Source organism: Leptidea sinapis, chromosome 23, assembly GCF_905404315.1.
Source record: "Leptidea sinapis chromosome 23, ilLepSina1.1, whole genome shotgun sequence".
Classification (NCBI taxonomy): domain Eukaryota; kingdom Metazoa; phylum Arthropoda; class Insecta; order Lepidoptera; family Pieridae; genus Leptidea; species Leptidea sinapis.
This window is the reverse complement of record NC_066287.1, coordinates 1,321,109-1,348,526: the sequence shown is the minus strand read 5'-3', so window position 1 is coordinate 1,348,526 and position 27,418 is coordinate 1,321,109. Positions and strand designations below refer to the sequence as shown.

General features: G+C 33.9%; 1 protein-coding gene and 1 long non-coding RNA gene across 3 annotated transcripts in view; one reads left to right on the top strand and one right to left on the bottom strand.

The window, feature by feature from the left end:
- The window catches only part of LOC126971368 (serine protease 33), an 84,429-nt gene extending 57,702 nt beyond the window's left edge, over positions 1-26,727 (bottom strand). For both annotated transcript variants that reach the window (XM_050817662.1, XM_050817663.1), the window contains exon 1: positions 26,019-26,727. In XM_050817662.1, coding sequence (XP_050673619.1) covers positions 26,019-26,580 — 562 coding nt within the window. In that variant the 5' untranslated portion in view covers positions 26,581-26,727. The remainder of the gene's footprint in view (positions 1-26,018) is intronic.
- On the top strand, positions 3,082-6,445 carry LOC126971490 (uncharacterized). The gene is made up of 3 exons (XR_007730910.1): positions 3,082-3,332; positions 4,873-6,203; positions 6,318-6,445. It is a non-coding gene; the product is annotated as an uncharacterized LOC126971490 (long non-coding RNA).
- Positions 26,728-27,418: the final 691 nt, after the last annotated feature.

Genomic DNA, 27,418 nt, shown 5'->3' with positions numbered 1-27,418 from the left:
TTTTAAATCAACATTTACAGCTACATCGTTTTACAAATCAGTTCAATTACAATATATGTAAAGTGATGCAAGAAAAATACTCAATCGTCAAATCTAATCGTCTAAACACTGGATATTGCATAAAAAATACGAATATTATATATTATAAAGTTGCTGGATAAATGAAAAAAAATAAGTTCTTTATGACGCTGACGTCACAGATTTAATTCAAATTTAAATATTTTTATTCAAAATATAAAAATATTTTATATCACTTATTGAACCTCAAAAACAATCACCCATTCGAAATAGTATGTCTCATCCCTGAGAAGAACGGGCGTAAGAAACTCCGTGGGCTTTTTAATTAAGTTTAGTTAGTTTTTTTAATAGCCTGAAGCAGTGAACGCATATGCGATCACTGGCATGAGGGCGTTCGCTCCGCTCTCAGTCTGTGGTATAAAAATATTTATGATATAATTACCGTTATATAATTATTTATCTTAAACTACATTTACCACACAAACATTTATAAACAATTCTTTTGAATTTGGTAACACATTTTTTTTTTCATTTAATGGCCGCCGCCAATAAGCCGCAATTTCTAATTTTGTTGTTTATAATGTAAGTACCGCCAAATGTATTTTTTATGAGAAATGTGACGAGAGGAGAAACCTTTGATATGATAATGATAAGTGAAACGCCCAGCCCACTTAAATGCAACACCGCTCAGATATCATAAATGAACCCAAAATTCTGGGAGGCATCGCAATTGCGCATGACACTTTGAGTATTAGTCTCATTAGATCAGTAATTTCTACGGCGCCCTTCAAAACAAATAACAATAATATTTTTAAATTACCAGTGCAAGCCTTTATAAGTTATGTATGTGTAAAGAGCATATAACAACCTAGCCTACTCGATATAATATAATACAATTTTAGGTGGTTAACGCAGAACCAGTCAAGAAACATGCATCCTCTACATAATCTACTATACTACATTAAGCCTTCATTGTCAAAGAAGCTTTGATATATATCTTGATTTTTTGCTCACTGAGTCCTAGTATACTGTCTGGTATTTATTGTACAATAGAACACCAACCCCTATGAAGGAGCCCTTAACTCTAAATAAGTTATTAAACGGCACCTACAGTTTATTCTTTCTTCTTGGAATGAATGAATTCAAATCACAAAAGGGAGTATATATACCTTAAGACGACAGCAAATTCTAAAACATAAATATGGAAAATAGTAAAAATAATCACAAAATGCTTAGATTTTTTTTAAACGTACTTAACATTCAATTACGTCATATGAAAAAATAGTTTGTCGATGTACCAAGACACTTGATGAGAATGAAACGCAACTACCTAATGTATGGCAAAGTAAACAATGTTCTTTGATACTGTTGTTAAACGTTTTGGCGCGAACAAGCTTTCGTGAAATATCAAAAAAATAAATTATCTTTATGTCAATTGATATTACTGTACTCAATAACTCTTGTTGGTTTTTCGTATTAATTTACATTTACGTTTTTTTACTTACGAGTCGATACTTGATCACTTTAAATAGATTGTCAATAAAATAATTTGTAAAACGATGAAGCTTTAAATGTTTATTTAAAAGAGTGGCAATGTTTCTTGCCAGTCCTTCTCATTAAAATTGAAATAAAAAAACAAGAAAACATTTGACATTCATAAGTGTCATTTCCTTCACCTACATGAATAAAGTGATTTTGATTTGATTTATAATAAGTTTATCGCACCAAATGTTTAACACACTGAAATGAGATTTTTTTAATAAAACCTGTGAAATATATTTGGGTTTAGCCTCACTATATATATTTTTACTACCTTAATCCGTATTTGGTTGTACGTAGCAGAAAGTTACGCGTTAATTGTACTTTGAGAAATATCACACCATCAGAAGGAGTTAGTTCGTCTTTTAACTTCGAAATGATAAAGATTGTTGGAAGATTATTTCAAACTTTATACAATCCCAGTATTGAACACAGCTGTGACAAGCTGCCCAATAACGGTATAACCTGAACACGTAGAGCCGTAATAGCCTAAACACATGGTCGGATTTGGTATGGTGGGACCATCGGACAGTCCATGGAGCACATCGTACCAATTGATCGGGCGTAGTACTCAGCACGGTCCGGGCTGTAAGAATAATAATTTTGTAGCCTTTAAATGTAAATTAGTAATGCCTATTGCATTGCGACATACCATCTAATATGGTCTGCTACCAGACCACGTCCGATGGTTCGGCCGTACCAAATCCGATCATGTGTTTACGCTTAAAAGCGAGCCATATGTTCTCATGGAAAACTCGATCGTTACGTAAGACAATATTTGGTACCGTTAGATCTGAACAAGTTCCTAATACACCAGGTTCATTCCCCTAATGCATTTAGACTGTCGTCAATCCAATCTTCTGACAAATGTTTGCTTTTAGAAATAAGTATATTTTGTTAAATAAATCTCTTTCTGGAATTTGTCCAATTAATAAATTGAATGTGATGCCATATCGTTCATCCGCATGTGTAACATCATTGCCCACATATTGTTTTCAACTTACCTAAAATAAAAATGTGGTAATTATATCGATATATATATATATTAGAAATCTATGTTTATTGCAGGTTTCCGCGAATGATTATTGGCCGGCAACGCTCTTGTGATTCCTCTGGTGTTGCAAGAGAATGTGGGCGGCGGTGATCACTTAACACCAGGTGACCCGTACGCTCGTTTGTCCTCCTATTCCATAAAAAAAAATGATTATAGGCAGAGATAAGGTAAAAAAAATATATTTTATTAGTTTTTTTGAATAGTTTTGATTTTCCTTTAACCATTGTCTTACGGTTTTTGGTTAAAGTACGTGTTATGTTGATTAACGTTAATTTATATTTTATAACCTATCTTCATTACCGCGTGACTCGACTGCATTGTTTCAGTTTCAGTGATATTACTCTTATCTTCACCAAAGTAAAGAAAGTCATTATTTCCTTTCAAAACGTAAATATTAAAATCAAGCTTTTTTATTCTCTCAGCGTCGAATAAATATATTATTTTTTTTTCTTCTTCTTCTTTTGGCAATAGCGTTTACTTTTTGCCAATAACGTAAATTAAAAGATTGGGAAACTAAGTTAAAAAAGGATACGGAACACGGGAAAGGATCAGATAAGTAGAAAGAGGATTGAAACGGATATTAAAAATTTCATAAATATACATATATACTTGCTACTTACACAACATTACAAATATTTAAACTTTGATATGATTCTGAAGAATGAAAGATGACAATATTTTATAAAATTTACATGGATACATAATTAGAGAGGATATACAGGTAGGAAAAGGAACATTAAGAGATATTAGATCATTCAGGAATGAGGAGCGGTCGTATAGAGAACATGAAAAGAAAATGTGATCTAGATCACATTTATCGGATTCACATTCACACATGTCAGTAGATACAATGCCTAATCTGTTAAGATGAACAGGAGTGCAAACATGACCCAAACGCATTCTTATGATAGAAGAACATACTAACTTATTGCATTTGGCACGGAAAAACCATGGTTTAAATGAAATAAGTGGCTGAAGGTTAAAATATTTCCTGCCTTTTGATTGACCAGTTTCAGTCCAAAGTCTATTCCAACAATCCTGAAGGTGAACTATAGGAAGAGCACCTAGATCCTGGCAAAAAACTTTATAAGGGAAAATGTCGCCATCAACCACGGCTTCATTAGCTAGTTGGTCTGCTTTTATATTACCAGGAATGTCGCTATGGCTGGGGATCCATACAGACAACACAGAAAGACTAAAGTGATTGCATTTATTTAATAGATTTCTTAATTCTATGACAACAGAAGAAATGTTTTTTGATTTAAATGGGAACCTATTGAGAGACTGTAAGGCACTTTTTGAATCAGAGAAAATTATTGTTTTTGGAAGTTTAAATAGAATAATATATTCAATAGCCTTAAAAATACCATAACATTCCCCAGTAAACACCGATGTTTCCGGAGGTAGTTTAATTTTCTGTGATATTTTAAATTGAGCGTGATAGACACCTACACCAACGGGATCCGAGGAGGAATGTTTAGACGCGTCTGTGTAAATATGTTGGTAATCAACCCAAACAGTATTTTTAAGAAGATTAAACGAAAAATTTGTACTAATATCGTGCTTATTTAAATCTGAGTTAAAATTAATTTCTGGAAGCAACATTAATGCTTCAAAGCTAGTACTGAAAAGAGGATAATTAATGGATCGATGAATAGGAGCTTTTATGTTGATAAATTTCTTAAAACTATTGATTAGACAAGGTGGTTTTTTATTTGACCAATATGCAGATGAATCTATATAATGAGAAAGTTTCTGAAGTTTGTTATAAAGAGAGTGGTTAAGAAACTGAAAAGATCGGAATATAAATTTGTCTGCTAAATATTGACGACGTAGATGTAGTGGAGGATCACCACATTCTACTTGAAGAGCATTGATAGGACTTGACCGCATAGCACCAGAAACTACTCGTAAAGCTTTGGACTGTATGAGATCTAGTTTTTTAAATGCCTTAACACTACCAGGCTCCAGCAAGAATGTACCATAATCTAATATACTTCTTATAAGAGCATTATATAACAATTTCATGCAAAAAGGGTGCGCACCCCACCAAACACCTGACAGACATCTTAAAATATTAAGAGTACGCTCACATTTAGCATTTAGGTAATCACAATGTGGGATACCAGTTAGTTTCGAATCTAAGACAATTCCCAAAAACTTAACATTATCTTTAACTGGAATCTGATAACCCTCATAAAATATAGAAATAGGAGGAGGAGTTCTTGATCTCGTGAATAAAACTATTGTACTTTTTTCAGGTGATAGATCAAGGCCATTTAAGTCCAACCAAGTTTTTAAATTTATCAGCGGTTGTGTTATAGAAGAACTAGCTTTTTCAATAGAAATATCACGACAGTAAATTAATAGATCATCAGCATACTGAAGAACATTTACACTATTAAGTGATGATTTTAAATCGTGTGTATAAATATTATACAATATTGGGCTAAGTACTGATCCCTGGGGGAGGCCCTTTGAAACAAGTCGAGTAATTGACTTCCTGTCATCTAGTTTCAGGATTATGTATCTTTCGGAAAGCATGTTTATGATAAAATTTGTTAATAGCAGAGGTATATTAAGTTGTAAAAGCTTACTCTTTAAAATACTTATTACGACATTATCATAGGCACAATTTATATCTAAGAACGCAGCTATTACTGATTTATTATTTGAAAATGATAATTGAATATCAGAAATGAATATACTTAAGCTATCAATAGTACTTTTCCCACGTCTGAAACCGAATTGGGATTCACATAATAGACCGTTATGCTCAACAAACCATTCTAAACGATTTTTTATAAGATGGTCTGTAATTTTCATCAAAACAGAAGAAAGTGCGATTGGGCGATAGGCAGAATGGTCTGAAGAACACCTATTAGGTTTCAGTACGGGAATTATTTCTTGACGTTTCCACGTGGAGGGGATGTTACCAGATGTCACTATGGAATTTATAAGAGATAAATAATAAAATAAAGCATCATCATCTAAATGAGAGATAAAGGAATACGGAATACCGTCCAGTCCAGGAGCAGAATCCTTAACATGAGACAATACACCTTTTAGTTCAGTGAGAGAAAATATACTGTTTAAACCAAAACAGTTATCATTATTTATATTTATTACAGGGTAACCAATTATTAAGTCTTCAGGAACGAAAGGTGGAGCCAATTTATCTAAAAAGCTATTAACTAAATGAAAAGGGATTGATTTTGGAGATGAATCTTTGTATGCAGATCTAAACCTTCTTATATTTTGCCATACAAGAGATGGTTTGACATCAGGTGATATTGAATAGCAGAAATTTTTCCAGCCATCAAATTTCTTTTTCTTTAGAAATTTTGAAGTTTCTGACATACTCTTTGTAAGAATTTCAAAATTCTCATCAGTGGAACATTGACAGTATGTAATTTCAGCATATTTTCTTCTCTTTACTGCCTCAGTACATTCGTTATCCCACCAAGGAGGAGAAGGAATAAAACCCAAAGAGCTATTTTTACTTGGAAATATCTCATTGGCAACCTCAATAAAGATTCTTGCTAAAGAATCTGCACACTGAGATTCTGTACCTGGATTAATTTTTGGAAGTGTAATAATTTTGTTTTTTATTAGATCTTTATATAAATCCCAATCAACATCATTAAGCTTATATTTTAAACGAGGAGAATTAGTTTTATGTAATACTTTATTGTTATTATTGCAGGTTGGAAATGATAATAATAGTGGGAAGTGATCACTACCAAAAGTAGATCGTAATGGATCCCAGGACAAAGAAGAAGCAAGATTAGGTGTAGTGACTGTTAAATCTGGAGCACTTGGGCCTTCGTCAGGATGAGAACGTCGTAGGACGACCATCATTTAATATACACAAATTCACTGAATCAAATATATCTATTAATGTGTTACCATAACTATTAGAAGATAAGTAACCCCAGGATTCATGGCGACAGTTAAAATCACCAAGGATCATAAAAGGCTTCGGAAGAATGGAAATAATATCTTTAATTTCATTTAAGATTGCAGAAGAAGGATGAGGTATATAAATAGATACATAGACCTTAAAATATGTTGATGTTTGTTATTTGACATTTTACAATGCACAACTGGGAAGAGACTGACCCCCATGTCACGGGCTGTCCTAGTTTGGGGGTCGAGGGTAATTTTAAGCAAAATTGTATTTTTTCTTTGCAACAAATAAAGATTTATTATTATTATTATTATATAACAGATATTTTCAACTAAAGCAGCAATAATAGAAAAATCATTACTGTGAGAAGGAATAGAGAAGAGAGAAAAGGAAAGAGGGTGTTTCACAAGCATGGCTACTCCGCCATGCCCATCCACACGATCTTCTCTGAGACATGAATAACCACGAATCTTAAATAAAGATCCTGGTTTCAACCATGTCTCTTGAAGAGCACAGATATAAGGTTTATATTTATTTAATAAATAAATAAGATCACTTTTTTTAGGAGTGATGCTTTGACAATTCCATTGAAGAACTTTGTCCATTATTTGGTTTATAAATTTGAGTAATTGCAGAAACTAATAAGGCAGCGTTGGACGGTGAAAATTCATTCGATTGACTAAGAGATTTTATAAGAGAAATAATTAAATCAATTACTGAGGATTCCAAAGGATTTTCATTTTCTTTGTTAATTAATGCACATCCATTAGAGGGTTGGGGAATATTAAAATCCCTTAAAATTTCTTGGTGAGCAGATTTGTCATATCCTTTGCTAAGTGTAGGTGGAGGCTTTGGTTTAACAAAAACAGTTTTTTTATATGAAGTATTGTTTATAGCTTTAGGTGTTGAATGTTGATGCTGGGTTGGAAAAGTATTAGGAGTGATGTTAGGTGATGAGAGTAATGTATCTGCATATGATCTTTGAAGCTTCTGAATAGGAAATACAGTTTTTAGCCATTGATTCCTTTATAGCTCTTTGTCTTTCATATTCTAAACATTTTTTATCAGTTGCAATATGGGAACCTTTACATAAACAACAAGATATAAAATCATCTTGAACAGAGCAGTTATCACCACTATGTCCTTGACCACATCTAAAACATCTTGGTTTAGATCTGCATTGAGATTTCACATGACCAAACCGACAACAATTGTAGCATTGAATAGTAGGATATATATACAAGTCTACAGTAAGAGAAGTGTAGCACATATATACTCGTTTAGGCAAAAACTGTCCATCAAAAGTAAATACCACAGACTCAGTACATTTAAGATGGTTTTGTCCATCAATCATCATCTTTCGTTTTATTCTCCTAATTTTTATGATTGGACCACAGCCAATAGGAACAGAAACATTATCTTTTATTTCCTCTTCAGACCACTCAGCTGGTACTCCTCTGACTATTCCTATTCTACTCACAGAAAATGATGGAATAAAAGCCTTATATTTTTCATTTTCAAAATTTTTGTTTTCAACAAATTCATTTGCATCTTGGTACTTAGAAAAAGAAATAGATAACCTATTCCGGCCTATCCTTTTTAAACTTCCATTCACAATATTTTTAATAGAATTTCTTTTGAGAAAACGACCAAATGTAACTGGATGTAAAGTAACATTATCATCGGGAGATGAATACTGTTTCTGAATGTGTACAACAAAAGGAGCAGCATCTAATGAGTTATATAACAGCCTTGCAACAGGGGGCTGTGGCTGTTGTGGAGTGTCTGTGTTATTTTTTTGTATTGTCTCTACTACTATAGAAGAATTATTGCAGGAATCGACTTTGGAAAGAATTTGTTTGTCAGTAATGTCTACACATTTGCAATCACTTTCCTTAATATCTTTCTTATCACCACGGTGTTTTCGTCGTCTTTTATTACAGTGTCTGCATATTTTGGGTCGAGCTGACACTCTTTTACGGCCACTAGATGTCTGAGACACAGAACCATCTGTATCCATAGTGCTACCTTCGTCATTATTAGAGATTGTCACTACATGACCTATATCAGGGGCTGTCCCCCCAGGATCATCCGGGGGGTCCATCATATTATAGAAAAGTGAAGAAAAGAAGACTTACCAATAGGATGAAATTTACACAAATTAACACTTTAATAAAAACTAACTACTAAAATATATACAAACTACAACTTATCTGATCAAAATATCTAAATATTTACATGAAATTTAAAAATAAAATGAAAAATTATTAAAATTACGTGCGACCGATCTTAAGTTTCCCGCCCTTTTTTCCAATCTAAATATATTATTAGACAACAATAAATAGATAGATAGATTTGTTTCTTTGTCAATTACTATGACAGGCAAAGGGTTCAAGTCCATACAGCCAGAACCCTAAGTAGAAAACAAAAAAGGCCCGTTGTAAAGAATTTGGTTAATGAACATTTTCAAATACTTTCACGGTGCATTGATACGAAAATGTAGATAAGTGTTAATAAGTTCGTACTGCTACCAGTATTTAAAAGCATAATCTGATTGTGATCAATAGAAAATAACAAAATAAAAACAAGCCTTTTATTATTCCTCGTATTCTATATATTATGTATTCTAATATTTGTTTACATGAAATAACAGTATTCAATTCTTATAATCTGTTAAAATATTAAAATAGTTTTAAATGTTTCAACAGTTTTTACGATAAATTTATTTAATTTTATTTGTAGTACAATTTTGTTTATTTTTATTAAGCCAAAAATTTATACCTTTGATAAAAAAATATTTTTTCAAATATTTAAACCCTTTACAGAGCTAGTGATATTATAATTAATATCAAAGTACAAATCGTTTACCAAACAAAAATTTTTATAACTATATCAATTCTTATTTTTATAATCTTTTCTTTTTATTAACTCGCAAAAGGGGCTAAAAAGTTTAGTATTAACATACCTTTTTCGTTTCACTCAGAAGTCAAAACTCTACAGTCTACAGAGCTCCCTTGCTACACTCGGGAGTTGAAATTAAAATACTTGTGTCTTCTCTACGGTCAAGTTCCAATATGGCGCCCATTGTAACACTGCCCACTGTGTGTATTAACACTGCACTATTTTGCACGTTTAGTATAAACTGCTAATAAACTTTTTATAAACCAGTTTTTTTATTAGTTAACAAGAATATCACACACATTTAGAATATATTAGCTTATACACGACCTGCCAGCGCGATAATACGTCACCAATTTTGATTTGTGCGTAAGCTAGTTCAATTTTCAAAAAACTGAGGAGCTAATGCCAATCATTGAAGAAATATTTCCGACTTGTCAATCAAAATTGGTTACATAACCAAAAGATTCACTTTCCTTTTCTATCTAGAACTGAGTGTATCTCCGTTAGAGATGTTTTTCTCTGTTGCACGCCTTGTTCGTATATTCGCTTGTATATTGTATAATTTTAATTTATAAGTCTTAGGGACACCACACACACACCATTAGGGACCCCATGTATAAACGATGGATTTGCTACACGAATATAATTAAACGAAGTGGTAACTGGCACCAATCTTATTCTCATATTATAATTTTTAGTGACTTTTTTTTACTATTTTATCTCTTTTAATTATTGTATAATGTAGAGAATTTTAGGTATCGATTTACGTTGGCCAACTTGAATGTACCAGTTATTGAAGTATGTTAGTTTAAAATATTAATTATAAAACGTAACCACTGGAATATTTCTTTGGCAAGATGAAGCATGTGCCTGGTTTTAAATTTATAACAACTTTAGCTGCAAATTTGACTTTGGCAAAGAGGATGTAAATACTACGTATTAAGAGACAGGAAAAAATTTATTGTAATTAACTGCCTAAGTAAAAATTGAAATTTAGTTTAGTATGAAACGTGAAGTTAGTTGACATAAGTTTGAAATAGTAGTAATTACAATGACGCGATTGGCCACGAAGTATAATCCGGGTAAGTTTGAAAGTGAACAGTAGCTTAAAACGTAGTGGATCTCCTTTTCTTACAAGATTATAGCCGTCATCTGTCAATCTGTCAAGGACTGCACGTTTCATACAATCGAGTGAATCGCTTTTTTAACAACATAAAAATAGTCGTGCTTGCAATAAATATTATAATTGCTTTTATATATTCTAAAGAGCGCCAATCATTTGGTGGGGAATAAAAATAATTAAAAAATTATTAATAACGAGTTTCCATCTGTTTTTTTATTGGACTACAAGTGCTGGCCCGGCGAACGTTGTTTTGCCATATAAAGTAACCGGCGCCCGCGCATTGATGAATTGTCCTATGTAATGAAGTAATGCAATGTCATTGACTGATTTATTTGTTTTGCGACTATATAGGTATTTCTCATTTAATCACCACTTTATCATATACTAAAACCTTCTCCAAAACACGTAATAATGTAAGTATTATTCCGACGGGTCCAGTAGTTGTCGCACTATAACCGAAGGAAGAAACCGGCTCTCCATTTATTAATATACATTAAATATTTTGACCGAAAACGATACAAGCCATCATGCTACAATAAAATTGAGTGAGTACAAAGTACCTACACATGTCAGTAACGAAACCTGCATTGTGCATGAACCTCTAAACTGCATTTGAACTCCTGGTACATGTTGCATAGTAGAATGACACATGATTTCAACCGCTATGAAAGACATTACTATCACCGCTATCATATTTATGTTCTCCTGGTGTCTATGTAGTAATATGTCGTGCGCATGACGTGACAATGTATTAAGTTATACTCACGTCATACATAAGACAATCTCTTTTTCAATATCGATCTGATCGCCTGGTACCAAAACACTGTATTATACTTCCTACGTTAAATCTTATAAATTTAAGTGTTTTTTTTTCTTTTTCGTTTCACCGTGTTTCAAATCACAACGACGGTAAAGAAGTTTACACTTCAAAAACTATCTTACAATACAAAACACATTAACATTCGTTTATTTAATTTTATTTTTTGCTTATACACCTTTGTATTCGTATGAATAAGACCAAGTTGTATTTGCCTATAACCGGATCTACATTACGATAGTGATAATTTAAATTATTTCTATGCTTAATTATCGTATTTATGATGTAAATCTGTTGGTGAATCATTACATAAATAAGTAAATTAAATATCTTCGCTGTGGTTGACTCTGCACTCTACAGCACAGGTAGCGTTAAACGTTTAACGCAACCTTGTTGGAAGTCGCATTAAAAGTTTCACTTCAATAATATACTCCACCTGGTATTCTCTTCCCGTGACAGTTGGGTCACGTGATGGGCCTAAGAATACGTCATCAGTTGCGATGCGGCTCTCAAACTATTTTCGAGTGAAACAACGCTTTGGACTTGCTATAGATGTGAGCGACACGACAATAGCGATGAAAGCAAGCTGTCAGTATGACATATATTGTGACGTAGTCCTAGACGTGGGAAGAGATGTATATTATTATTATTATATTTATTAGTAATAGCAAGTATCCAACTCTGTAGTATAAGAAGGCGTAGTAAGCTATTATAATATGTAGCCCATTTACTATTTATAAACAAACTGTGACAGCTCTTCAAATATGTTAAGAGCTGACTAACTTATTACTAACTAACAAAATTTTAATTTAGTAGCGAAAAAATCATAGCTGTCATATTCTATCTAGACGTATTAATTAACTAAGAATTTATTATTATTTTGCCCTCAGCTAACAAAGCAGTATATATCACTCGTAGAAAGTGCGATTCCACTATTCGGATGTATTTGGCACTCAACTTCACTTCTTGCTTACAAATTGCACCGCTCGTTAGGAATCGCTACATTTTGTGGAGTTATGGTCTAATTCAAAGGACTAACCTAAGATAATTTATACGTCTAGATAGAGCCTCTTGCTGTTAGGCAATGCATGAAAACAGGCCAGGTTTATTACTCTAGTGTGTATGACAGTAACGTCTTCGTCACTCGCGCTACGTCAGTTATGTGTTTTAGTGTGCGTGTGTTGCTGAAAAAAGAGGCTAGCAGTTTGCCGCTATTGCTTTCGATCAGTTTGACAGCTGTCACAGTCTATCTAGACTTTAGATTAAGGATTGGTCTCCGCTCCGTACTCGACCCAGTCTCGAATAATGTGTGACGTTGACGTGCCACATGTATCTGTTAAACTTAGCTAATAATTAATACTAAAATGCCGGGTTGCGTAGTAATATTTTGTTAAAATAATACTACAAGAAATAAGAAAGACACTGGGGTCACATATCATCAGTAAGTATTTTGTATTTTATTAATTACAATGTAAAATAACGTTTGTTATAAAATTGGAAAGATGCCATTTAGTGTCAAGATGGTGCCACGCACACAAGCAACTAATTCAAATTCAAATATTTTTATTCAAAATAGGATTCAATATTACTTATTGAACGTCAAAAACTACCACCCATTCAAAATAGACTGCCTCAGATCTGAGAAGAACGGGTGCAAGAAACTCAGCGGGCTTTTTTATATAAAAATATGTATACCTTTCCCACACAAACGCATTTTAACAATTCTGTTAAATTTCGTAACACTTTTGTTTTGTACATTTTCTGGGATCATATTGTGGAAGCATACATCTCCCAATAAAGTCTTACATACTTGACTTAATCGAGTAGTAGGCATAACAAGTTTATGCTTGTTCCTCGTGTTAACATTATGATTCTCACAGTTTCTAGCAAATTCCTCAATAGTTGCCGTAATAATAAAACTATTGTTCTTAGGTAGTGCGTTACCTAGTTGGAGCGCAGCGAAGACCAATCCTTAATCTCACATCTATACATAATAATTATCTAAGAAATTAACAATAATTTTGTGTCAGCCATTAAAAAATTCTGTTCTTGTATCACAAAATTTCACCCGAAATGTCAAAATTTCAAATATTTTAATGAACGCAAGACAATACGTTCACAGATGGTAATCGTTTTTGCTGTACCAGCAGTGAAACTAACCATTTTCTCCGCAAAACATTCTCACGTTCTTGAGCCGTAGAAATGTGGTATTGTTATATTTTGCACATAAATATAGGGTTTTGGTAAACCATCTTGAGAGGAGTATTCAAACAATAAAATTGTGTGTGTACTTATGTACGTACGCAAGTAGTTGTACCTCTTTCTAAAAAAAACTTCTTTAAACTATTCCTCTTTCAATTTTACGTTTGTATAAAGGACAATATTGTGTTAAAGAAGGTATTGAATACAACTGTTTGTTAAATAACGTTTATTTAAATGTCATATAATTATTTTTATACAATTAAAAATAAATTATTTCTTTACAGCTTATTGAAATTTATTTAATTCTCGTCCATTGGTTGTGTTTCAGTAACACATATGAGCTAAGAGGCTTAGTAGCTGAAGTATGTAATATAAATTGAAATTCAAATATTTTTATTCAAAATTGGATATGTTATCTGATCTGAGAAAAAACTGGCGCAAGACACTCAGTGGGCTTTTTCTTTGTTTTTTTTTTTAATAAAATTTCGATACTTTCAAATTTATAATATAAATAGCCTGAGGGCGGTCACTCCATTCCCAATCGGTGCCATCATTAAGAAAGACATTAATTTTACAGTAATATTGACGTTTTTTGTCAATTCTATTGAATTTTGGTATTTAAAATTTGTTTTGAATATTTTCTGTATGGGTACCACGGCGCTTATTTTCGCCATGAAGCAGTAAGCATAGTTAGTGAAATTACTGGGAAAATGAGACTTAACATCTTATGTCTCAAGATGATGAGTGCAATTGTAATGCCGCTTAGAATTTTTGGGTTCTTAATCCTGAGCGGCACTGTATTGTAGGCAGGGCGTATCAATCACCATTAGCTGAACGTCCTGCTCGTCTCGTCCCTTAATATCATAAAAAAAACTGCACTACGTTGTAAGTGTTATGTTATCTTTTACTACTAGGTCAACAGCTTTTCGCTATGTCAGATTTTCTCACAAAAGAGGTTACTTTTTAGATGCATGGAATCGAAAATGGTGGCCGGATGATCTATCTTGTTACCGGGTCTGCTTGATGTGTTTTTTATTATTATTATTTCCTTTAAAGTTAAAATTATTATATATTTTATTTTATGAAATGCTCACATAATGCCTCTATTTATTTACGGTATGTGTGGATTGATGCATCTACTATACTCAATAACTCTTGTGTATATAAGTATTAATTTACTTTTTTTTCTTTTTTTGACTTACTCGTGTAAGCCTTAGAGTTTTTGACATTTGAGTATTTTTGTTGCGTCACTTTGCATATATTGTAATTGAAATGATTTGTAAAACAATTAAAATGTACATCTTGGCTTAAAAGAGTGGCAATGAGTTTCTTGCTACTTCTTCTCATTAGCTCAACTATTTACGAAGTAGCGGTAAATTCAATAAGAAACAATATTTTTATTTTTTTTGACATTCATAAGTGTCATTTCCGTGACCTACCTTAATAAAGTGTTTTTGAATTTGAATTTGAATTTGAAAACCCTGGTGAAGTGTTTTTCAATCTGTGGGTCAAAACGTCAAAGCCTTACTTGGCGGCCGCCAGCAGAAGAAAAAAACAAGAGAGACTACTGGTTCGAGTACCGCATCTTACATTTTTTTTTGAAATTTAATTTGTGTAATTAGTCCCAGAAGTGAAAAATAACAAATTGTTTAGATTTGAAAGTCCTCTCAAGTCAATTTCCTACTATGCAAATATTGGAGTTGAGCAGGTTATCAACTGTAAGTAGATCCCGTAGTCTACAGCCTGTAGATGAAGCCACAATCTGAGAGTTGAACAAAGACATATCAAGATTTATGAAATTTACTTCACTCGAACGGTTGGCTCGGTGGAAGAGCGCTCGCACGGAACGCAAGAATTTTTCAAGCGAAATAAATAAGATTGAAAAACATTGCTAGAGCCTTGTTATTAAATTAGAACAGGAAGTACAAAGCATCTTAACCATTGCACAATGAGTTTCATGTTGCATCACGAGCAACATCTGGGTGGTGGACATTGCGTAAGTACCGAAAGCTGTAGAAAGTAAGCTAAGTAATACGAACTCAGTAGCTCCACTGACCTATATCATCGGGTTCTCTCCCCGAATAATAATAATATTGAGCCAGGTTTGAGAATCCCCAGAACCTATCTCTTGAAAACAAACTCCTTGTATGTATTTGCTCTGTGCTTCCCCGGGGCATAAAAAGAATGGGGAAGTCCCAGGCTCATGGGTGTCGTACGAGGCGACTAAGGCAATTTACCAGTGGGCGACTTCTTTGCACAGGATGCGGGCTACATTATGGGTATTTCAACGAAAGGCGACGAGCTAGTGAAATTACTGGGCAAATGAGACGTAACATGTGAAATGTTATGTCTCAAGGTGACGAGCGCAATTGTAGTGCCGCTCAGAATTGTTGGGTTTTTTTTCAAGAATCCTGAGCGGCAAATACCCTATTAATTTTGATTCCCTTGAGAGTGTCGAAATATATGGTTTTTGCAGCATAGACGGCCGTATCTTTTTATTAACGTTAACTTAAGAAGATTTTTCACAGCTTAAAGAGTCTGTAGATCTAAGAATATCATTTTAATTTCAACTCGATAGGTCCACGCGTTCCCAAGATAAATAGTCATGACAGACAGACGGACGGACCAGCAACAAAGTGATCCTATAAGGGTTCCGTTGTTTCCTTTTGAGGAACGGAATCCTAATCTTTAGGAGTTTCGAGACCACTCGAATCAATCCGGATTTTACTTGGTTTTTGGTAATAAGAATGAGTGTATTATTAAATAATTAATCAAATGGTTTTAGTGGCATTCTTTAGGACTAATTATTCTAAGAGTAGATTTTTGATCAGAGCCTGCAGAACACACAATGGCTGTTATAAGCAAATAGACATCTATTGTTTGAAATTTAATTGTACCTAAAGGTTATTTGTGTATCGGTAACTTAATTGGCTCTTTAAACTTTTTTATATGTAATCATTATTTTTTGTTACTCTTAATAAGTCTTAAAACTTCACTATACAGTAACTATAGTTAGGAACTGTTTTTGTAATATTTATTATTTATTTTGAGATTATACTGAGCTTAGGCGAAGACAGCCCAAGAACGCAATTCATTATAATAAACAAACTTTTGAAATAGAAAGTATACAAAATTGTAACAGTATCCAAATCTTATTTGATTATTAGTTTAATTGAAATAAGTGGAAATCGATGAATGATTTTTGCTAAATGCGGACTTGTGAACTTATTTGGTATTAGAAACGGGACGCATTTTTAGATGCGTGACAGCAGTGGGAGGCTCTTTTGCACAGGAAGCCGGCTAGATTATGGGTACCACAACGGCGCCTTTTACTGCCGTGAAGCAGTAATGTGTAAGCACAGTAACACAGTAATGCTTACACATTACTGTGTTTCGGTCTGAAGGGCGCCGTAGATAGTGAAATTACTGGGCAAATGAGGCTTAACATCTTATGTCTCAAGGTGACGAGCGGAATTGTAGTGCCGCTCAGAATATTTGGGTTTTTTGAGAATCCTGAGCGGCACTGCATTGTAATGGGCATGGCGTATCAATTACCATCAGCTGAACATCCTGCTCGTCTCGTCCCTTATTATCATTAAAAAAACAAAAAAAATCCCATGGGTGACAGCAAACAGTGTATTAAACAGGAAATTTTAAAACGTCGAACAAAAGCTGTTGTTATTCACCAAAAAAACGTATACTAAAATTTTCTCCAAAAAACTCCGCATCTTTGGTATAAGTAGTATTCCGATCAGTTCAGTAGTTTTTGTAGTATAACCGCACAAAAAACAAACGGTTTTGAATTTATAAGTAGGTATAGATGTTAACAAAAACAACAAAAATCCCGCCATAGAAAATAGCACGCGGGACGATAAAAGAAAACTTGGACGATGACATCATAGCTATAGCGAGAAAAAAGAGCTTCTTGCATCTATTGCTCTCCTGGTAGGTTTTTTAAGAGATCTTAAAATCTATATTGAATATAAATATTTGAATTTTATATCGAAAACAACTGGATCGTTCGAATTTATTCAGTTATGCTATTCTGTTTGTACATGCTTATCTCAGAAACGGCAAATTCGATTTGAATGTGGTTTTTATTGATGCGTTGTGCCAAGGTTTCCATCACATACGACAACCTATTTAGCCCAGTGGTTAGTAGCTCTGCCTACTGCACTAGAGGTCCCGGGTTCGAATCCCGGTAGGTGCAAACATTTATATGACGAATATTGATGTTTGTTTTCGAGTCATGGATGTGTATATGTATTTATGTATGCTTAAGTAAGTATATTGTATTAAATATATCGTTGTCTTGTACACCATAGTACAGGCTATGCCTAGTTTGGGGCAAGATAATTTGTGTTAAAGTGTGTCAATATTATACTATATATTACATTACGTGTTCAGCTTAAAAACAAAAAGGTGTAACGCGGCGAAAGTCACGGGCGTCAGCTAGCTATAATATAAATTAACTTATCCAAACATCTAATGTAAAAAGTCAGTTATATTACACGAGTGTAATTCCTTTAAAATTCATTTTAAAATGTTTGTTATTTCGCCCCAAACTAGGCATAGCCTGTGCTGTTTGCAAGACAACGATATATAAATGCACAATTTCTGACCCGGCCAACGTTGTTTTGCCATATAAATAAAATACCCCGCACCCGCTCATTGTATGAATAGTCATATGCAATGAAATGTCATTGGCTGAATTATTTGTATTGCGGTATAGGTATTTCTAAGTCAAAAAATATAGGTTTCGGATATGTAATAACCAACATATCATATACTGAATACTTCTTCGAAACACGCTGCATCTTATGGTATAAGTAGTATTCCGATTGATTCAGTATTTTTGCAGAATAACCGAAGGAAAAAATCGGCTCTCCTTTAATTAGTATTGATATAAAAATCTATATCATACATGACTACTTACTTTCTTAAAAAACAATATTTACGTTATTCAAAAGAAATACTAAAAACATTAAACTAGAGGCCTCTTCAAATATGTACTATTTGTAAATTCATAATTTAAATCACAATCATAAAAGAACACGTATTTTAAATCAGAAATGTAATTAAAACCGTATTTGAAGACAGAGAAAGTCTAATTTCTCCCGTACGTATTATTATAAGATCATTAATAACATATTGGTTTGCAATTAATATGTTAATATCTAGAATGTTTCATTACAATTTGTATTTATTGAATGAAAGCATATAAGTATTATTACTATTCGTTGTATTTAAGTAATCAAAGTAAATTCTTGGATACGACCCAGCGCTGTTACCAACAATGAAAACACAAATCCGCAAATCTTGGTATGTTCTATCCTTTATCTAGATAGACAGTGACAGCTGTGAAAATGTCAAAAAAAATTGAAGTTGACAGATACCTGTATTTTGGGCAATGCACGCACACTAATACAAAGTGACATACAAATCGCAAGTGTAAGACGTAGCTTGTCACGCACAGTAAAATAATAAACCTGGCCTGTTTTCATCGGTTGCCAACAGCAAGAGGCTCTAACAAGACGTATTAATTATCTAAGGTTAAACAAATTGTTTAGATTCGATTGAGCGACATCTTAAGTTAATTTCCTAATTTGCAGTTATTGGGGTAGAGCAGGTTATCAACTGTAAAGTAGATCCGGTATATGAAGCCACAACTTAGAATAGATTTATTTAGCTGATGAACAACAATTTCAGGGTTCAGCAATATCTGCTATAAAATGGTAGGTTACAGCTCTTTAGAGGACAAACGATCTTCCATGAAAAGGGCTGCATACCGTTATATTGTGTGTTCTATCTATATATGTGTATAACACACATAAGCAGCGTTAGAAATTTTATTCCTCAGCAAACACGATAATAGGTACCAACATAATATATCATTGGAACGGTATTGATGAGGAAAGCTTAAGATCGCTGAGTTTCATTTACTACAGATATCGCGCGAGTTGAATTCAGTCGGGGGGTGGGTAAAGAGCGGGAGCATTTTCCCTTGCGTAGAGCTTGTCCTACGCCTCGCCTCGCGCGCCTGCAGTGTAGTAGTGTGCAGTTCTTACCAGTTATCGTACGTTTAGCGAGTTATCACTTTAATACTAAATACTTATTAATTTGATTTCAATAATGACTGATCCTAGCCCATCAGGATCCGATCCGAAGGAAACGAGTTATAATCCATCGCCAATCACGAGAGTTACCAGTGGGAGACTCCTTTGCACAGGATGCCGGCTAGATTATGGGTACCACAACGGCGGTTATTTCTGCCGTGCAGCAGTAATGTGTAAGCATTACTGTGTTTCAGTGTGAAGGGCGTCGTAACTAGTGAAATTACTGGGCAAATGAGACTTGACATTTTATATCTCAAGGTGACGAGATAATCCTGAGCGGCACTGCATTCTAATGGGCAGGGCGTATCAATTACAATCAGCTAAACGTCCTGCTCGTCTCGTCCCTTATTTTCATAAAAAGAAACGAGAAATGGCGAAAAATTTTTTAGACACGTGTAATGCACAAAGGTGGAACAAAAATTAGAAATAATTTTAACCTAATGAACCTATAATTTATTAGGTTAAAATGACTTTAACCTAGTGTAAAATGGTAAACTTGAAGCATTGTTTAAATTTATCGACACACTCATCATTATGGTCATCAATAATAATTAGGTCACATCACTATCGCATTCCAAAACTCTGCATTCAAACCGCGCGTTAACTGTACGTTGGCGGGATCAAAAACTATAGGCTTAAACATTTCCCATCACTGGCCTGTATAAATACCACTAGACAGGCTGTTCCATATGTTTAACAGCAAATTTTTGTGCCTATTTGAAGCGCCACTCACGAGCGTCCAAAGAACTAATTTCAACGTATAATACAAATGGCTGCGAAAGAACGTACAATACTCTGCAGTATTTTTGCATGTTGAATTAATTTCGTTCGTTTTCCGTGTTATTTATGCTTCAAGAATCAACTAAATAAAGTACACATTTTTTATGTAAATACTTTCCCACCATCTATCGATGTTTGCAGAGGTTGGCATCAGTAGTTTTAGTACCGCAGACTCTCGCTACATGGCTAACAGCGCCAAAATGGCGAATATCAAACAGGTACAAAATAACTTTCACAGCCGCCAGTCTAGTGGTATATAGTAGAGGTCAGTGTTTTTTTTATGGAATAGGAGGGTATGGGTCACCTGTTGTTAAGTGATCACCGCCGCCCACAATTTCTTACAACACCAGAAGAATCACAGGAGCGTTGCCAGCCTTTAAGGAAAGTGTACGCGCTTTTTTTGAAAGTACCCATGTCGTATTGTCCCGGAAACACCGCACAAGGAAGTTCATTCCACAGCTTTGTAATACGTGGGAGAAAGCTCCTTGAAAACCGCACTGTGGAGGACCGCCACACATCCAGATGATGGGGATGATATCCTAACTTGTGGCGTGTCGTGCGAAGGTGGAATTCGGCGGCAGGAATCAGGTTCAACAGTTCTTCGGAACACTCCCCGTGATAAATGCGGTAGAAGACACACAATGAACCGACATCATTACATAGTGTTTCCCATAGAGGTACATTGAAAATGAGGTTTGTTCACCAGGCATTCATACACGGTGAGCACACGCGAGGGGCAAACGGGTCGTCACAAGTATAAATTAAATGTTCGCACTTTTCGCAATGTTCGCAACATTAAATACGGCGACAATCATCGAGGGGCGATTTGAATACACGCTACATTTTGTCACGCGAGTGATACAAAAATTTCAAACGTCAATTACACTCTTATTGCAAGATTTTAAAGTTTAAAATGGCGAACTAGTCGACTTATTTCCCCATTTAACCAAACTGTTAAAAAATCTACTAAATAGAATTTCATGTTGGTCTGTATGTGTGTCTATGATTTCGTCAATAAATTACAGTAGTTATTGGACACTGTTTTAGTTATATCGGGCTTCTTTTTGTCTTAAGAGGCGACTAATTCACGTCCGCGTCGATAAATCAATATGCCTAACTGCATAATGGTTTTCCCGCGAGTTCGCGCCACCGAAAAGCTGGCATATTTTGCAACTATTTATTTCTGTATCTTATAAATGAACTTAAATGTATTTAGTGATATAAATACAATGTATGCATGCATATTTACAACTTCTTTTTTTACTTTCACAAGCAAATCAGAATGTTTGAGTAATTTTAATGTATCACTTAAAAATTTATTTACTTTTAATTTAGATTAAAAAGAGTGGCAATGAGAGACTTGCCACTTCTTCTTATTACATTTCAACTTTTCCGAAGTGATAAAGTCCTTGACATTCATAAGTGTCATTTTGACATAATTGAATAAATGATTTTTCTTTCTTTCATAAAAAAATACATAGAAACCTCTTCGGAAACAATTATTCATATTAATTAAATCAATGTTTGCATCAACAGGGATTTGAACCCAGGACCTCTTGCCCAGCGGGCAGGGTCAAACCATTGGACCATATGAGTAGTAAGCATTGTCATAAAGTTTGGGATATAAACGTAAATTTTACGAGTGACATACATAGACTTACTAGAACACACGCATTTGTCGTAATGCGACCATAAAATATAGTACTTTTAGATATATAATATACTTTTTTTTTATGGAATAGGAGGACAAACGAGCGTACGGGTCACCTGTTGTTAAGTGATCACCGCCACCCACAATCTCTTGCAACACCAGAGGAATCACAGGAGCGTTGCCGGCTTTTAAGGAAGGTGTACGCGCTTAGCTGGTCACCGGTGCGCTTTGCTTCACATAGAGAAATGCATAAATGTTTACAATATTTCATATAAAATTTTAAAATCTTTTTCTAAATTACGAAAGTTGTAGAAGTTTAATCATTAACAACTTAGATTTATGGTCTCCGCTGCGCTCCAAATACCAAGATACCGCAGGCGTAGACGCAAAGTGGGACAAGTTTCTCGACCCCCAATAGGGCGTACTCGAGCCAGTCTCGAACGATGCTTGACGTTGACATGTTCTGTTAAACTTTGCTAATAATTGAAACTAAATTGCCCGGTTGCGTAGTAAAACTTTTTAAAAATAATAATTCAAGAAATAAGAAAGACACTGGGATCACATATCGTCAGTAAACTGTATTTTGTATTTTTTCAATGTAAAATAACACGAAGCGTATGTTACAAAATTTGAAAGATGCCATTGAGTGAGAAGATGCCATGCACACAAGCATCTAATAGTTAAATAAAGCTATTGTTCTTAAGTAATCCTTAATCTAAGCATTATAATTTAATAATTATTTAGTTTTTCCCTGTTCTTCGGTGAAGAATTTTGGGTGATTTACGAGTTTTGTCAAACGAAAATTAACGCTTTAAATATAGAGTAGTCTGACATGGTTAATCTACTGGTTGCGCGCCAATTACAATTGGTCTGAAGAAAATTTTCGAAATTAATTTCACGGAACAATTCAACACGAAGCCGGGGACAGACGCTTGTGAAACAAAAGTTGATAGTTTATGTAACAACTAATATCTTAAATAAGATACTGTCACGCTACGATAATTGACCCACTAAGGGGTCAAAATTTACATTCATTATAATCGTTTAACATTTACACTTTTTATCGAAGACGAAGAGAAGTTATTCATAACTGTTGAGCAAATCTTTACCACGAGAGGAATAGACTATTTATTCAATTGTCAATTTTTGTTGCTAGTGGTGGTGTCGTCGGGTGAGTCGTTCGTTTTCATGATACAAAGAGGTTAAAATAAAACCAACAAGCGTACAGGTCACCTGATAATCAAATCAAACAAAATCACTTTATTCATGTAGGTCACGGAAATGACACTTATGAATGTCAAATAAAATATTTTTCACTATTGAATTTACCGCCACTTAGTAAAGGGTTGAGCTAATGAGAAGAAGTGGCACGAAACTCGTTGCCACTCTTTTAAATCAACATTTACTTTTGTAGCTATATGAAGGTCCTAGATAGTTGGTATGGTTTTGACTTAGGATAAGATTGAATTTCAGTACATAGTAAATATTTTGGAATCTACGAGTAGCATATAGTAACCTTTCTTTAAAGCGACTTGTTGTTGTAGAGAGTTTGTTATGCTAATTGCACAGTACCTCAAAACAGAAACGACCAAGGCACTGTAAATTTTTAAACAAAAATGTAGTACCTGTGCTACAGTCTTCTGAACCCCAATACACTAGTGTGAAATTGTATTTTGTATTTATATTATGTGTACCACCCACTTATTAAAAAAAATATGATGACAATAAGTGTGTGTGTACTTTTATTTGTTATTATAAGTTATTGTTATTATTATTAATTATAACTTTATTATTATTTGGCGTAATAAAACAAAATACCTTGTGCTATTTTAAGTTAGTAGAAAGAACAATATTGTATTAAAGAAGGTATTAAATACAATCAATGAAAATATTATTATACCGGATAATTTAGTTCAATAACGTGTAATTAAATTTCATAATATTATTTGTAAACAATAGTAATATTATTTTTTATTTTAAAACTTGTATATAAGTTGAAATTTATTTAATTCTCGTCCATTGGTTGTGGTTCAGTAGACATATGAGTAACAAGAGTCTTGGTAGTTGAAGTATGATACAAATGGTCTAGTTGACCAGCTAACGTCAGGGTGTCGAATTTGGGTGACGGTGTGTGAGCTCATTGTAAAAGTTCTCCCTGATAATTTGTTCCTAACGCGCCAAAATATTTATAATTAGAGATATATATGTATATATATATATATATATATATATATATAAAAGTTGTAAAATATATATATTAATATGGAAATACAAAAATGCAATTTCTTTTCATATAATTACAGTTATATTATTATGGTTATTGTTAAACTCACGTCAGGACACGTGACCTGATGGGAAATTCGTAAGAGACATCATGGATGAAAGTTGATTTTTCTGAGGGATAAACTTTTTAATGTAAAATAATTGTAATGGTTCTGAACTGTTTATTTTTTATGTAATATAAAATGGCATTATTGTGTACGAGAGCGCAATAAATAATATTGTATTTAACCACATAAATGCTAATTCTTTTATACTGGCAAACAAAGCAATTCGTGCGAAATTATTCCTTAACTACCCTTTAACTATACTAAAATATTTTACGTAATTCATAATATACGTTAATGTTAAAGTTTTCACTTCTGCTGGCACTCCCGGAATACAACCCGTATTTCAAAATAATTATCCAATATGGAGCTAGCTCGACACAAGTAATCTAAATAGAGTCACATGAAAATTAAAAAAATATTTTTATTTCACCATGAAAAAATACTGTAAATTAAAAAATCCTGCTTTGGTATTTCATACTAGCTATTATCTAGTTTTGAAAAAAAATCTCATTTTATGAACTTTGTACAACAAAATTTTTGTACGAAGTTTTAAAGTAAAACAACTTAAAATGTCACATGTGTGAGTTTAGATAGTGTAAATAATGCGTTTAGTAATTGTGTGAATCAAAATAAATAACATTTCTTTACTCAGTTCGAAATTAACGATGATTTTTTCTATAATATTTCTAATTAATCCTATAGTTATGCAGTAGCAACTTTTTATTGCTTATGTTACGATTTATATTGTATGTACACACACACCGTACACATATACACACACACCGTACACCGATACACACACAGCGCATAAAATTTTTGACACCCATAAAAATCGACTATTATAATGTCATTATTGTTAGTAGTTTCCTTTCTCGTGCTTTATAATATTTATGTTTACGTATACTTGTTTATACATATATCATAGTTTTTGCTATAGAAGAGTGGGGCTTACTACAACAGGTATCTCATGCTAAAAAGGAGAGCCCAACACTAATGTTGTATGTTTTTGTATTTTATTGTAATAAACTATTATTATTATTATATAAAATGAAAATGTTGGTATTTCCTAAGGCATTGGAACCCGATTATGGAACCCTATATACTTATATTATTATTTTGGCGATGAAATTCGCTGACATATCAACCTTAAACACCCTTGCAGTCAGTACCCATATAACCTGCATTCAAATTCAAATATTTTTATTTAAAATCACTTATTGAACGTCTAAAATATACCACCCATTCGAAATAGTATGCCTTAGACCTGAGAAAAACGATCGCTAGAAACTCAGCGGGCTTTTTTTCCTAATTTTGTTTTTTTTTTTTTAATTGAATAGTCTGAGGGCCTCGGCTCCATTCCCAGTATGTGGTATCATCAAGATCATCATTTATGTTGTAAAAACCACCACATCATTTGTTTTGTACATTTTCTGGGATCATGTTGTAAAAACATCGCCCAATTATAGATTTACTAACACGACTTAACCATAAGAAGTTCATGTTTGTTCCTCATGTTAGCATTATGACTATCGCCAAAAAATAAATAAACTTACATATGTATGTAAAAATAAACTTACCCCTGTCTGTAAAGGCATCCCCAGCAATATCTTGTAGAGCATCCTCGACTCCAACATCGTTTGCTCCAATATTTCCTGGAGTTTGATCACGAAACACTACATTATCGTTAGAGGTAGGTCCACTGTGTGAGTTTGTATGTATAGAATTCCCTGTGTCCGGAGTATAAGGGAACACGACTCTAGGGGATCTCGCACGCCAATTCACAGGATAAATACTATTCCTTGGGGGCGCGTATTGCACCGGCAAATACGGCTCAAAGGCATAACTTGGGGCATACTGTCTCCCAAATCGACTGTACAAACCCCTTGGCTCAAAGAACCTTTCGTTCGGCAAACTCTTGTCAGAAGCGTAATCGAATTTAACTTTACTATGATCTGTTAGGTCAATCTCGCCTCTACCAATGTCATCTTCGTCCAGAAACATGATCCTCGATTGGTACCTCTTTGGAACGAAGATTGGCGCGTTGCGAGGTGAGTAGACTAAACTAAGAGCCCGGCTACGTTCTGCGCTCGACACCGAAGCCAGTACGAGCAAAATCACTTTCATACTATACGCTAACATGTTGACGGTTCAAACGAATTTCACTTTCATTTTCCACTGTCCAGCTTTTGAATAGATTATACAGTTAATTGATATCGCATGTTATGTTCGACTGTGGTGCGGTGTGTTTTCATTTGCTCGCGCGGGTTTCGACGCGTTGAGCGCGTTTGAAAGTTGAACGCGAACTGACTGGTTTGGACTATTGGGTGAGTGCCGTTATGTAAAACCAGTGATGACGTTCGGTTTTACGTAATAGCCGGCGGTGATAGCGTTGCCTGGCTTGTGGCTATGGAATCACGTCAGAAATGGACACAGCTTTCCGCGTATGGCACTGATGAGAAGGGTAACATCACTGTAAACTCTTTATTATTTTATTTCCTTTTATGATAAAAGCCTAAGTTCTATAATTATAATCACAATATTGAAATTAATTTATAAAAATAATTAGAAGTGAAATTACTGTGCAAATGAGACTTAACATTATTAAAATATGGCTCTGTCGTAAATCCTACTACTCCACAGCTGAATATCTAAGTAATCCGACAGCCTGAGACTAGACTATGATTATTTTATATCAATAACAATGACAGTACAATATTGCAAATTTCATTAAAAAAGCGCAAAAAAAGAATGCTGGGAGAGTTTCTTGCGCCGCTTCTACTCTATCATAGCGTCATTTGTTTACGAAGGGGTAGTAGTATCTAGTTTATTAGAAATGACATCAAAAAGAATTAATTCTAAAGGAATCAATTTTGAGAAAATAAATGTCTTTTAACATCTTATGTCTCAAGGTGACGAGCGCAATTGTAGTGCCGCTCAGAATTTTTGGGTTCTTCAAGAATCTTGAGCGGCACTGCAT